This window comes from Ursus americanus, chromosome 7, assembly GCF_024610735.1.
Source record: "Ursus americanus isolate L20-20 chromosome 7, mUrsAme1.1.p, whole genome shotgun sequence".
Taxonomy (NCBI): Eukaryota; Metazoa; Chordata; class Mammalia; order Carnivora; family Ursidae; genus Ursus; species Ursus americanus.
This window is the reverse complement of record NC_142133.1, coordinates 48758428-48772097: the sequence shown is the minus strand read 5'-3', so window position 1 is coordinate 48772097 and position 13670 is coordinate 48758428. Positions and strand designations below refer to the sequence as shown.

General features: G+C 39.2%; 1 protein-coding gene across 2 annotated transcripts in view; it reads right to left on the bottom strand.

Moving 5' to 3' along the window:
- The window catches only part of RMND5A (required for meiotic nuclear division 5 homolog A), a 62761-nt gene that overhangs the window by 34143 nt on the left and 14948 nt on the right, over nt 1-13670 (bottom strand). For both annotated transcript variants that reach the window (XM_045808877.2, XM_045808878.2), the window contains exon 2: nt 7599-7741. In XM_045808877.2, coding sequence (XP_045664833.1) covers nt 7599-7741 — 143 coding nt within the window. The remainder of the gene's footprint in view (nt 1-7598; nt 7742-13670) is intronic.

The following is a 13670-nucleotide window of genomic DNA, read 5'->3' as shown; positions in this document are numbered from 1 at the left end:
TTTAATTCTTAAGTGCCAATTCTTTAATACTGTTAATAATTTTTTAAAAAACCAAAAACTCCCCACCTACTTTTGAAGAAAAATTGTGTATGAACCTAACAATGTGCTATTGTTACACCTACCAGGAATCATTTCCCTTCTAAGCATCCAGTTAATCTGGTTTAGCAGTGAGGGACAGAGATAGACCACAATGGATACTTAACAGGGAATTAAGAAGACCTGTATTCTGGTTCCACTCAGTCTGGGAAAAGATAGCTACTTTACATACATACATACTTTACATGCATCAAAAAGAGGTGTGGTTTTTTTTTTTAAATTCCTCCCAATATGAGATAACAATCAAAATTCCTCCCAAACAATAATAAAGACAAACAACCTAACTGAAAAAAAAAATGGACAAAAGATGAGCAAGAAATACACAAAAGGGAGAAATTCTGATAGTCAAAAACATGAAAAGATGCACAACCCCAAAGATGATGATGGAAATGCAAATTTATACAACTAGATAAATTAATCAGATGGATGTGAAATAGCCAGAAAATTTAAAGTCTGATAATACCAAGTGTAGCTGAGAACGAAGAAAACAGAACTGTTGTTTAATACATGTTTGGTACGGGGCGCCTGGGTGGCACAGCGGTTAAGCGTCTGCCTTTGGCTCAGGGCGTGATCCCAGCGTTATGGGATCGAGCCCCACGTCAGGCTCCTCTGCTATGAGCCTGCTTCTTCCTCTTCCACTCCCCCTCCTTGTGTTCCCTCTCTCGCTGGCTGTCTCTGTCTCTGTCAAATAAATAAAATCTTTAAAAAAAAAAAAAAAACATGTTTGGTAGGACGGTAATTTAGTATAAGACCTTCAGGGAAAAAATTTAGCAAACCTAGTAAAGTTGATGATGAGGCACATGGTCTCAGATGAAATAATCCATATTTGGGCACATACCAGCCAGCGGTGCCTTGCAAACTATGGCTAGAAAATAAATTCAGTAGTGTGTCATAATCAGCATTTGTAGATGCATTTCTAGATGGAGAGGCAACCTTCTTAAACATTCCATTCTGTCCTCTGTATGATATTCATTCTTCTATTTCAGTTTTCAAAGTTAAGAGAGAGGCAGGTTGTGCCTGATCAAGGAAGGAGCTGGGTGGGGGGCGGCGGGAGGGTGGGGGAGCATACTGGTAAATTCTTACTTTATAAACAAAGGGGAGAGTAATGTGATATGGTCAGAGATATGCCAAACTAGTGCACTGCACTTTTAAAATCCTTAAAATGCTCCAAAGTCTAACCATCTGTCACATTTGCAGCCTTACCCCACACAATTATTTTACATATTATTTTACACACCTTTCTGCTCTGGTCAATCTGCTTTCCCAACTGCCTCCTTATCTGAACAAATGACAGAAATCTGAGGAACTATTTTACTAATTCTCCCAAAGATGGCGCATACCTCTTACTAATCTCTTACTAATCTAGATGCATAAGAGAGAAATTCATACATACAGGGGATGCCCAAGGGCACTCACCAGGAGTTAATTCTCTCCAGGAACTCCAGTTGAGGAAGTTTCCTCAAAGTCATAAAATCTGAATATTTACCCAGTTCCTGCATCTGTTTTCTAGTTCTTTGATCAAAGCTTTCTGTATCTGTGGACAATAATCCCTATCTTACAAAGTGTTGGTAAAGACTAACTAAATAATGTACACCAAAATATCTACCAGGACCTAGCCCACAGTAAGCCTTCAATACAACAGTAGCTGAACTGGAGAACCAGGCCTTGCCACCAAATCTTCTGATTCTACATTAAAAAGAGTCTTCACTTTAGAAAACACAAATAAAAACAAAAAACACATTAACAGAGGCATTAATAACAAATCCATTAATTTAAAAATCACTTGAAAACAATTACACACTGCATTAGGTGGCACAACTTCATGGGTGTAAGGTCCCTTTTCCCTCTCAACCCAAACTGACTTGGATGCTAGACCAAATAAGCTATTTCATCTTCTAGCCTCGGGCAAAAGTGGGTCCATATCTCCAGGCCCAGTGGGATTCTCTGATCCTGCATCCTAATATGAGACCTGATTGCAAAGGTCTAGGCTTTCTTCTGTGGACTGGACTATAATGCAAGCAATTATCATTATCAACTAAAGAATGTAGTTTCATTCTGCTCAGAGCAGAGTAAGAACAAGATAGGCCCAGAGCTTAGATCTAATGATGTTGTATAACAGATGGCAAAGAAAAGAGAACTTATCTTCTCTTTTGAGAATGATCTTCAGACTGAAAAAGACAAAACCAATACTGTTTCACAGAAAATGGAGTCCAATATAGGTGAAGAGACCCAGAGAGCATCTAGCTGCTTGTATGAGTCAGGACTCTTGGTTCCTACAAACAGAAATCTCCTTTGCCCAAACAAGCTGGATTTGAAGAAAGGCTCAGGTACCCAGAGGTAGGTCAGAGGGTAGCTGAATCTCAAAAGATGTCCCCTCCCCACCTCTTGCCTCTATTTCTCTCCGAAGAAGAATTTTGTTTCCCACAACAGACCAGATTCTTTCAGGGGCTACTAATCACTTCTAGGCGCACATATTACCAGCCCTTCTTTCTGTAAGAGTTCTAAAGAGAAAGATCCTAGGAGAGGACTTTGAGGTACCCACCCTGGAGCAAACAACTGTGGCCAAGCCTGGGTAGGTCAGATCTATCCTCAGACCATGTAACTGTGGCAAAACCCAACAAGATATCAGAATGTACCTGCTCCTAGTCCAAATCACATAATTTAAAAAGAAACGCCTTGACCACAAAGACATGACATTTTTATTAAATGCCTTGCAAAAATTTAGACACATAGTCTACTGCATTTTCTTGAATTACTCACTAGTAGTTCAGGGAGAAGAGTTAGTTTGACATGTTTTATTTTATTTTTAGGGAATATGTTCCTGACTTTTTTTCATTGTTGTCTTTTTATAACTTTGTTGACCATTTCTTTTCAGTAATTCTAAAAATTCAATACTCAAAATACATTATCAAATTATCTGTCTGTATTTCAGAGCTCAACTTAGCTCTTTTTCTTAATCAGAGTGTATTTTTCTATTTCTAGTCATTTTAATTTCCTTTTTCCTCCATTAACAGTAACATCTCTCTACTATATAAAGATTTGTCCATTACATAATAACAGAACTTTAGAGCTAGTACATACCTGATCTCACCCACTCTGTATCTCAGCTACTATTTAAGGCCAAATCCAACACCCTTTCTCCCATTGGTATCTTTTTCTCCTCTCACACCCCAGTCATACCTACATAAAAGGCAGTCCCAGATGGCTCACCCAGAACTATCTTAAATATTCTGTATTTTGCTTTTTATGGCATTACTCCATTTCTTAACACTCAGCATTCTGCCTCACCCATGTAGATGCTCCATCTACTGGCAGAAGATCAGCTTAGGCTGATGCTTTTTAGAAACTATTTTTAACCCTTATTTCCCCCCTTAAAACGCTATCAGCTCTGCAATGGCCTGATTTCCTAGCATAGCACTAGCGCGTGAGATCTTCTTCCAAACCCTGATTCGCCACTTCCAAGCTGTACACCTGGGGTATGTTACTTAATATCTGAGTCTTAAAATGGGAATAATGTACCTATATCATGGGATATACATATATGTACAGCACCCGGCTCAACAGCTGGAACATGGTCAACACTCAATAAGTGACAGCTATTATCTTCCTACTCCTGACATCTCCTTGGTCTAATTTCATCCTATTTAATGAGGGCAAGCAAATCCTCAACTGCTTATATCATTCGCTCCCTTTTTCCCTATCTCCTTGAATCAAACCCTTAGGCATTCCATCAACCCTGTTCCGGATAAGGCAGCCATTCCAATAGAGTCAGTCCCTGAGAGTCTTTCACAGGAGTCCAGCATTTCTCAGTTGTTTAGCCACTTTCTCAGCCCTACACACCTCACTCTGCTGTTTGAAATCTTACCTGTTCTTCCAAGTCAAATTTTTAAAAAGATTTTATTTATTTATTCATTTACTTATTTATTTAGAGAGAGCATGCATGCGAGCAGGGGGAGGGGCAGAGGGGGAGAGAGATGGAGAGAGAAGCAGATTCCACAATGAGCACGGAGCCTGATATGGGGGCTCAATCCCACGACCCTGAGGATCACAACCTGAGCCAAAAGCAAGAGTCGGACACTTAACCAACTGAGCCACCCAGGCGTCCCCCAAGTCAAACTTAAGATACCAACTCCACAAAACTTAGATTCAATAAGAGCACAATGATCTTCCCTTTGCTTTACAGTAAACAGAGTGTATCCCATGCAAATTTATCTTACGGTGCCTCAGAATTTTGCCAGCTCCTTCATGTGGACAAGGAGCACTCTTACATGACCAAACTAGACCATAATCTTCTAAAGAACATTACTGTGTATTTTGCTTTCAACTCTCCCACAACAATGTCTAGATTTAGACAATTTAAAATCTTAGCACTATTTATTTTAACATACACACACACATAGCTAAAGCAGTAATGGTTTTATTGACTTTTCTTACTTAGGAAGTAAACTCAAAAAAAAAGTCAAAAGACTTAAAACACTGAAGTAAAAGCCCTAAGCAGGAGAGAATTCTCAATGTTCTTAAAACGGGAGAGGAAATTAAAAATAGGCCAACACATTGTTTTTACTAAAAGTAATTTGCCACAGAACCCAACAGCTGATATTATTTATTTTAAATAGTGATCATACTATGGGCACCTGAAAATAGTCAACACATTAAGGCAGAAATCTTCAAAGTTTTTTATGTTCACAATAATTAAAAGCCAGAAAGTGCCTTGGCTAACACCACGAACTTCTTTTCTGCTTATATTAAGCGATGACTAAAGAACTTTAAAACAAGTATTAAAACATTAAAGGGAAAAAAATCATTAAGCACGTCAAAAATTTACTAATGTTCCTCACTCAAAACCAGCCTGCTCATAAAGGAGTCACCAGCTTCTCTGTCCTCCTCTTGGCAGGGTGGGAACATGTGTCCATAACAGGGTACACTCACAGGCTGCTGGACAGCATTCCGGTTTATTGCTCAAGTCTGTTTGTGGTACTTAAAGGCCTGCGCCATAATGGCTTCAGCTTCATCCTGTTTGCTCACCACCAGCCCATAGGAGTCCACCCAGCCTTGTTACAATGGGAGGCCCTAGAAGCTTGTACAAATTTACCAGGTCCAAACTACAAGTCAGTGGAATCTTATACGACAACAGCTTACACAGAATTCCTCAAGTATGTGAGAAGCACAGTGTCTAGGTAGTTCTAGTCGGGTAACTGCTTCTAGTTACAGCTCAGGCCAAACAGATGCTCCCACCCCAAAAAAGAGGGAGAGAGGGAGAAAATGCACTGAAAGATGGTAGAGAACTGGGTTAAAAGATCCAGGCTTTCTTCTGTGCCCCAGGACCATAATTCAACAAACGCTTAACAGTACCAACTTAACAATATAGTTTCATAGGATGGATCAGAAGAATCTGGAATCCAGGTCACTTAGAACCTAAACTACTTTCACAGCAACATAAATCCACACAAAAATATTTTTTTTACCTGAAAAAGCCCTTATAACCTCCATGTGCATGACAAAAATGTCCTCAAAAGAGAAATGAATAAATTAAAATATATAATTAGGAACATTCACCTCAAACACATCCCCACCAAAAAAGCCAGAATATAGATTACTCACTATGCATTTCCTTGGTATCCATTCTAAAAGGGATTCTTTTGTTTCTAAGACCAAATACACTTAAATGTTTTATCTCAAAGATTAGCCAAAATATCTGACAATAATTATGAATATTTGTAAAGACTTGCTAGCTAAGGAAGACATGCTCTGCAAGTCACCATTAGCTAGGGGGACAAGAGTAAAAAGAAGGTTCTAATAATATGACAGGACAACGGGCACAATCTAGGAAATGGGGACACACAGTCACCCTATGAGTGGTAGAATACAAAGCTGGTGAATTACTGGCCCAAATGCTCTAGATCCCAGTGGCCAGCAGTCTACACACTTGAGATATGGCTGCTAAGGCCATCCTCACCTATCTCAAATCTGGGATCTCTTCTCAAATACTTTCTCTGATTGGCTGCTATGAAAACTTCAGCTCTTCCCACTACGATGACATCTTCTGGTCTTGCTGTCCCCACCCTCTGTCAAAACTACAAGCAGCCTGGTGGTCAAGCAGATGCCTCCTGTTACCTCCAAGGGTTTGAACCATCAGAATCACTAGATTGCCTTGGTCACTGTCAGCCACCAAACTTGAAGCTTCCTAAACACCACCTAGAGAACCCGAAAGTCCCTCACCCACAGTGACTTAAGACCCTCTCTAAAGTGCCCCGCCACCATTTTAGTGAGCCCTTAAGATAGTACATACCAACTGAAGATTTCCAATGCCATAGCCCCCAAAAAGTCTGATGCCAAAGCCACTTCCAAAGCTGTGCACATTCTCACACCAAACAGGCATCACAGCCTAAAAGTTATTTCAGAGAATACTCACTGCCTTCCCAGCCTTTGCTAGCAAATGCCGTCACTAATCCAAATATGGTGTTGCTGCTGCCAAGACTACTTCTCAGGCCTCTTTTGCCAAGTTGAAACCCTCAGCACTATGGCAGTGGTGAAAGCTCTCTGAAAGGCCACTAACACTTCTGTAAACCACAGCTAACCAAACAATCCTTAGAGCCCCTGCCACACACAGTCCAGTCACACTGTACCTACCAGTTAACAATATCTCCTTAGAAGCAAACAGTTCTGCCTTAGACTGCCTCGAGTCTAACCCTTCAATACTACTGCTCTACAGGATAATTTCTAACAAGTAGGCTTATCCATGAGTTAGACAAAGTCACCCTCTGGATTCCATGAGTTTCTATCTACATCATAGCTACTAGCTCTCCTACATTCAGACTAAGCAGCAACTCATAGGACTGGGTTTTGCTACAAAGAGCTCTCCCAAAAGTTCTTCCTACCTTCCCACAAGTTTACAATGTGTCAGAAAAAAATCCATAAACAGTTATAAATTCCCCAATTGCTGATGTAGTCAGAGGTATCATACAGTAACCTTAGGCCCTGTGTCTTAGGCCCCACTATGAACTCCAAGGGCAAAACTGCCCCAGTGCTAAAAATTACCGCTTATAAGTAAATCACTAAGTCAAAGATTCAAGAGATGTCACTGGAATGATCGCCCAACAGAAGTGGACTGGCCTTGCTAGCTAGCAACCAAACCACTCACTCACACAGAAAGCAATACTGGAGAAAAGCGACTGGCGTGCACAAAGGAAGGGAACTACTCAGGAAGTAGGAAGTTACTTCTGTAAACATACTCTCTCATAGGAGTTAAAATTCTTTGGAAATTTAGTCATCATGATACCAGGAACTGTAGTCATATAAACAAATGTTTTTATTTTTGTTTTTTTAAATAGCAACAGAAAACTTTTAAGAATAACATAGTAAAACCAACTCTGAAAAAGCTAATAAAAGCCAGGATGAAAGGAATAGCATAAAAGAACTGAGGAAAGCAAATGTTATCAGAGCAATGATAGGAGATGGAGGATGATGTTTAAAAATCCCAGACACTTCCCTCAACACCATACCTTATCAATGGCTTTTCCAACCCGAGAAACACTGCTGTGGATGTCTTTGTGGTCTGAGGCCAATTTTTGAACAGTGTCCTTTATTCTCTTACAGCACTGTGTCAAAACAAGTGAAAGTGTCCCTGATAATTCAGCATCTTGGCCTATAAAAAAAGAAGGAAAGAAAGATTGGTTACTCAGGAAAGCAAACCCAAAGATGGCAAATTTCAAATAGGCCCTTTAGAACATGAAAGTTGGAAGAAAAGTGAAGAAAAACAAATATCTGCTTTGAAGCAGATGGTCACATTCATAGATAACATTTTTCAAGTGAATGTTAAAGTTATCTTAATTTATTTTTTGGAATAAATAAGAAAACTTTACTATGAAATAAGCCACTTTTGTAATTACTAAAATAGCACAGACTGTGAATGATACTGCCAAGGCATTTTTCAGAAAATATGTCTAACTGAATAAACTCAGTTATTCAATCCACTTAAAGTAAACTGTTCAAATTATTCTCAAAACATTTTCATTGTTACTCAATTTCCTAAAAGAGAGATTCAGTCTAAATGCTTTATATTCTTTTTTTTTTTTTTTAAGATTTTATTTATTTATTCGACAGAGATAGAGACAGCCAGCGAGAGAGGGAACACAAGCAGGGGGAGTGGGAGAGGAAGAAGCAGGCTCATAGCGGAGGAGCCTGACGTGGGGCTCGATCCCATAACGCCGGGATCACGCCCTGAGCCGAAGGCAGACGCTTAACCGCTGTGCCACCCAGGCGCCCCTAAATGCTTTATATTCTATATAAAGAAATAGAAAACCCAACAAATTTCTTTGGATACCATGTTGAAAAGAGTGAACACAGCAGAAAAAGAGTTAACATATCCCCATCTATAAGGCACAGTGAGCCATTCTTATCAGGGTTCCCATCACCCTAACCGATAAGAGTGGCTCACTATGCCTAAACTGTACAATGAGGTTTATGCTGAACTCCTGCTTTCCTTCTGAGAGTCTGGAATTTTGGTATGTGCTACGCAGAGGGTGTCTATAATGACCAGTTCCCAGTGAACACCCTGAGCACTATGTCTCTAGTGAGTTTCCTTGGTAGACAACACTTCACACTTGCTACAATTTGATGCTGGAGGAATTAAATGTGTCCTGCTTGTGTGACACCCCACTGAGAGAGGACTCTTGGAAATTTTCTCCTGGTTTCCTCTGGACTTTGCCCCATAAGACTTTTCCCTTGGCTAATTTTGCTTTGTGTCCTTTTTGCTGTAATAAATCTTAGCCATGAGTGTGACTACATGCGAATTCCTATGTGTTCTCCTAATGATCACTGGAACCTAAAAGTGGTCTTGGGGACCTTGATACACACGATAAATCAACTAAAAGTTACTACAGTTTATATCATCTTTCCCAGTGGTACCTCCTCAGGAAAAAGGGAGGAGGAGAAGATGGGAGGAAGAGCAAACATTTGTCAATTACTTCATACATCTACATATCCCCACGTGTGAGAAAGAGGCCTGGCTTCTGAACTACTCACTATGATATAGCAGTGGTTCTTAAACTTGAATTTACATCTGAATCACCTGAAGGTTTAGTTAAAACAAAGGAGTTGGACCTCTATCCCCTGTATCTAATTCAAGAGGTCTGGGATGGGGCTCAAGAACCTGAACAACCCCAAAAGTACAGCAGCCCTACGATGTTCATTCATTCAACAAATATTTACTGGGCAAGATACCTTCTGGTGAGCAAGATAAACAACACAAAATAAGTCAATTATAGTACATAGTATGACAAAAGAGAATATAATCTACTGGGGAGAAAAAGCAGAGTAAAAGAGATGGGGAGTGTATGTGAGCTGAACAATCTTTAAACAGAGTGGACATGATAGGCCTCACTGAGAAAGTGATATCAGAGCAAAGACTTGAAAGAAATGAGAGAACCAGCCATGGGGCTACTGTGGGGATAAAGGGTAGCAGAATTTGCCACCCCAAAATATGCTTCTTTGGCATAAGGATTATTTTGATCATAGTATTGTGAGAAACAGCAGATACAGGAAAAGTTCTAAAAACAGAGAAGTCACCCTTTTGTAAGGGAAATTTACATTTACGAGGGAAATCTCAATTAGTAAGAGTGTCTCCCTCTCTACACCAGGAAGAGAAGCTCTAAATCATAAGAAATGTATCAATGAAGAAGGTTCAGACAAAAATCTGCATAATAAATCTTACTTTTGTTTACTGTGCTTCTGCTTACTGTGTAAACTGGCCTCCCCTTTCTTTTCATCTTTAGCTGAAGATGGTACTTAAGCCTGAATTCTAGACCACCTCTTTGAGTTACTCATTTTTCTCTGAGACCCTCCCATGTATACATAAGGTATATATGTTAATAAACTGTTTTTCTCTTGTTAGTCTGCCCTTTATTACAGGGTCTCAGCCAAGAACTCACAAGGCTAAAGGAAAAATTATTTCTCCTCCCCTTCAGGGGAAAGCATTCCAAGCTGAGAAGACAAAAGCCCTTACAGAAATACACCAAGATTATTTAAGGAATAGCCAAAAAGCCAGTGTGGCTAAAGCAGATGTCTGGCAAAGAAAAACAGGAGGAGAAAAAGTTTAAGAGATAATGGGAGTCCAGATCTTGCAAGACCTTTCTGGCATTGTAGACTTTAGCTTTTATTTTGCGTGAAAGGGTATCCACTGCAAAGCTTTGAGCAGAGCAGGTACACAAACTGACAAATTTTAGTATGGTCATTCTGGCTCAAGACAGGAGTACAAGAACAGAAACAGGAAGAGAAGTTAGGAGGCTGTGGCAGCAATCCAGAAAAGAGGGCAATGGCTCAGCCCAGGGTGTTAGATGTGGAGGTGGTGAGAGGTGGCTGGATTCTGCAATATATTCTGAGGGTAAAGCCACAGGATTTCCTGAGTATGAGGGGAAAAAAGGACTCACAGATGACTCTAAACTTTTTAGCTTAAGTCAACTAGAAAGATGGAATTGTCTTCAATTAGAATGATAAAGATTAAAAGCTGAGCAGCTATGAAAGGAAGGAAGAGATAAAGAGCTCAACCTTGGGCTTGTTAAATTTGATATATGAGTAGTCACTCTAGCGCACATGTGGAGTGAGTTAGATTTATAAACCTGGAGTTCAAGAGCAAACACAGGGCTGGATATACAAATTTGTGAGTCACTGGCATGTGGATGATACTTAAAGCCATGAGGCTAGAGGCGCCTGGGTGGCTCAGTCGGTTGAGCATCCAACTCTTGGTTTCGACTCAGGTCATGATCTTCTGAGTCCTGGAATCAAGCCTCGTGTTGGGCTCTGTGCTCAGTGGTGAGTCTGCTTGAAAATCTCTTTCCCTGTCCCTTTGCCACCCTCCCTGCATTCTCTTGCACTCTCTCTCTAAAATAAATAAATCTTTTAAAAAACTAATAAAGCCATGAGGCTAAATGAAATCATCAAAAGAGTCAGTACAGACAAAAAGAAGTGATAAAAGATGGAAGTCCTAGAAACTCCAAGTTTATAAGACCAAGATGAAGTGAAATTGGAAAAGGAGACTAACAGACTACTGAAAACACTGTGATGTAGGAGGAAAATCAAGAATGGTGCTGGGGAAGCCAAGTAAAGAAATGTGCCAAAGAGGAAGAAGTAAACAACGTGTTAAATGCTCTGCTACGTCAAGTACGACACAGACTGAGAACTGACCCTTGGATTTACAATGTGGAAATTATCAGTGATCATGACAAAATAGTTTCTCTAAAGTTTCAAGAAAAGAAACTAGAAGGTTGTAAGGACTGTGAAGAGGGAATATAAGTCTAGTTCAGTGACAACCACTGAAAGAAGTAAAAAGATAAGCAAACAGAAGATAGTACCCATAAGATACTCAATCCAATATGACGTAACCAAAATGAAAACTGCCCTCTTCTCTAGATACAATTGCACAAAGTAAGTATGAGGTGCTTCCAATTCCTAATAACATAATTTAGGCTAAGAGAAGACTTGATAATTCAGGAAAATTTCAAAATCTGTCAAAAGGTATTCCATACATACCTTGAGCCAAATGAATCTAACGGCTTCAGGTAGTTCTACTCTGGTCATTTCTGTATCTAAACCTTACCTAACCTCAGTACCTTCATCTCCTCTATGAACCTCTCTGTTCATAGATTTACTCAGTCTTCTCAATTCCTAATGAATTCTGTTCTTTCCACCATTCCTCTAGCACTGAATTGTATCCCACTCAACAATTTCATGTATAATTCCATCATCAATCTCAACTAGATATACGTAAGTCCTGAAGGGAAGACAGATTCTTATTGTAAACTACATATTTCAGTCTTACCACATGCCTTGCACAGTTCCATGCACTATAATATAAGTATTTGGATTGATGGTATATAAAGCAAGGAAAGAACAGTTAAAAAGAATGTCATATTCAACAAACAGTGCTGGAATAAGCAGATATCCACACGTAAAAGAATCATACCATATACAAAAATTAACTCAAAATGGAATGAACACCTAAATTTGAGAGCCAAAACTATCAAATTCTTAGAAGAACATGGGTGTATTCTTGACTTGTATTGGACAATGGTTTCTTAGGTATGATACCAAAAGCACAAGTAGCAAAAATAAATAAATAAACAAGTAGATAGATAAATAACCCCTTTATTCATTCAATTGGACTTTATCAAAACTAAAAACTCTTGTGCTTCAAATACTACCAATAAAGTGAAAAGGCAATCCAAAGAATGATAGAAAATATTTAAAACCCATATGTCAAATAAGGGTCTAGTATCCAGAATGTACAAGACCTGTTACAATCCAACAAGACAACCCCATTTAAAAATGGGCAGGGGCACCTGGGTGGCTCAGTAGGTTAAGTGTCTGACTCTTGATCTGATTTCAGCTCAGGTCATGATCTCAGGGTCCTGGGATTAAGCCCCATGCTGGACTCTGTGCTCAGCATGGAAGTCTGCTTGTCCCTCTCCCTCTGCTCTTCCCCCTGCTTGCTCGCTCTCTCGCTCAAATAAATAAATAAATAAATAAATAACTTAAACAATAAAAATGGACAAAGAATTTGAATAGACATTTTTTTCCCCAAAGAGGATAAGACAAATAACCAATAAACACAGGAAAAGATGTTCAACATCATTAGTCAAAAGAGAAATGCAAATCAAAACTACAATGAGAAACTACTACTTCACACCCACTGGGATAGGTATAATGAAAAAGATGGACAACAAAAAGAGTTGGGGAGGACTGGAGAATTTAGAACCCTCACATATTGCTGGTGGGATGTAAAATGGTGCAGTGGCTGAAGAAAACAATTTGACAGTTCCTCAGAAAGTTAAACAGAATAACCATATGACACAGAAATTCCATTGCTAGGTACATACCTGAGAGAAATGAAAACATATGTCCACAAACAAACTTGTGTAAGAATGTTCACAGCAGCATTATTCATACTAGCCAAAAAGTAGAAACAATCCAAACGTCCGAATGATGACTGGATAAATGTGGCATATCCATATAATGGAATATTATTCAGCCATAAGAAGGAATGAAGCACTGATACAGACTACAACGTAGACAAAACTTGAAAACACTGTGTTGACTGAAATAAGCCAGAAACAAAAGGCCATACATTGTATAATTCATTTATATGAAATCTCCAAATCCACTGCCAGAAGTAGATTCATGGGGGCCAGAGGATGGTGAAGGGTAGAATGGAGAGTGACTGTTAACAAGTATGAGATTTCTTTGGGAGTGATGAAAATGTTCTGGGATTAGATAATGGTTATGGCTGCACATCTCTGAATACACTAAAAGCTACTGACTCACACCCTTTAAAAGGATGACTTCTATGGTATGTGAACTATTTCTCAATTTAAAAAATCTTAAAAATGCAAGCCATACGACTTATCCATTCTAGCATGTTTGTTTCTACAGTCGGTAGACAACAAAGTAAACAAAAGGTTAAAGGACAAAAAAGCAGAGACCAAGCTGGAGGACAGAGATCATCTGGAATTTACCAACTGAACTTCCATGCCCCAACCTTGAAATTTATTGATATTTTCAAATCTCAGCAACTTAAATGT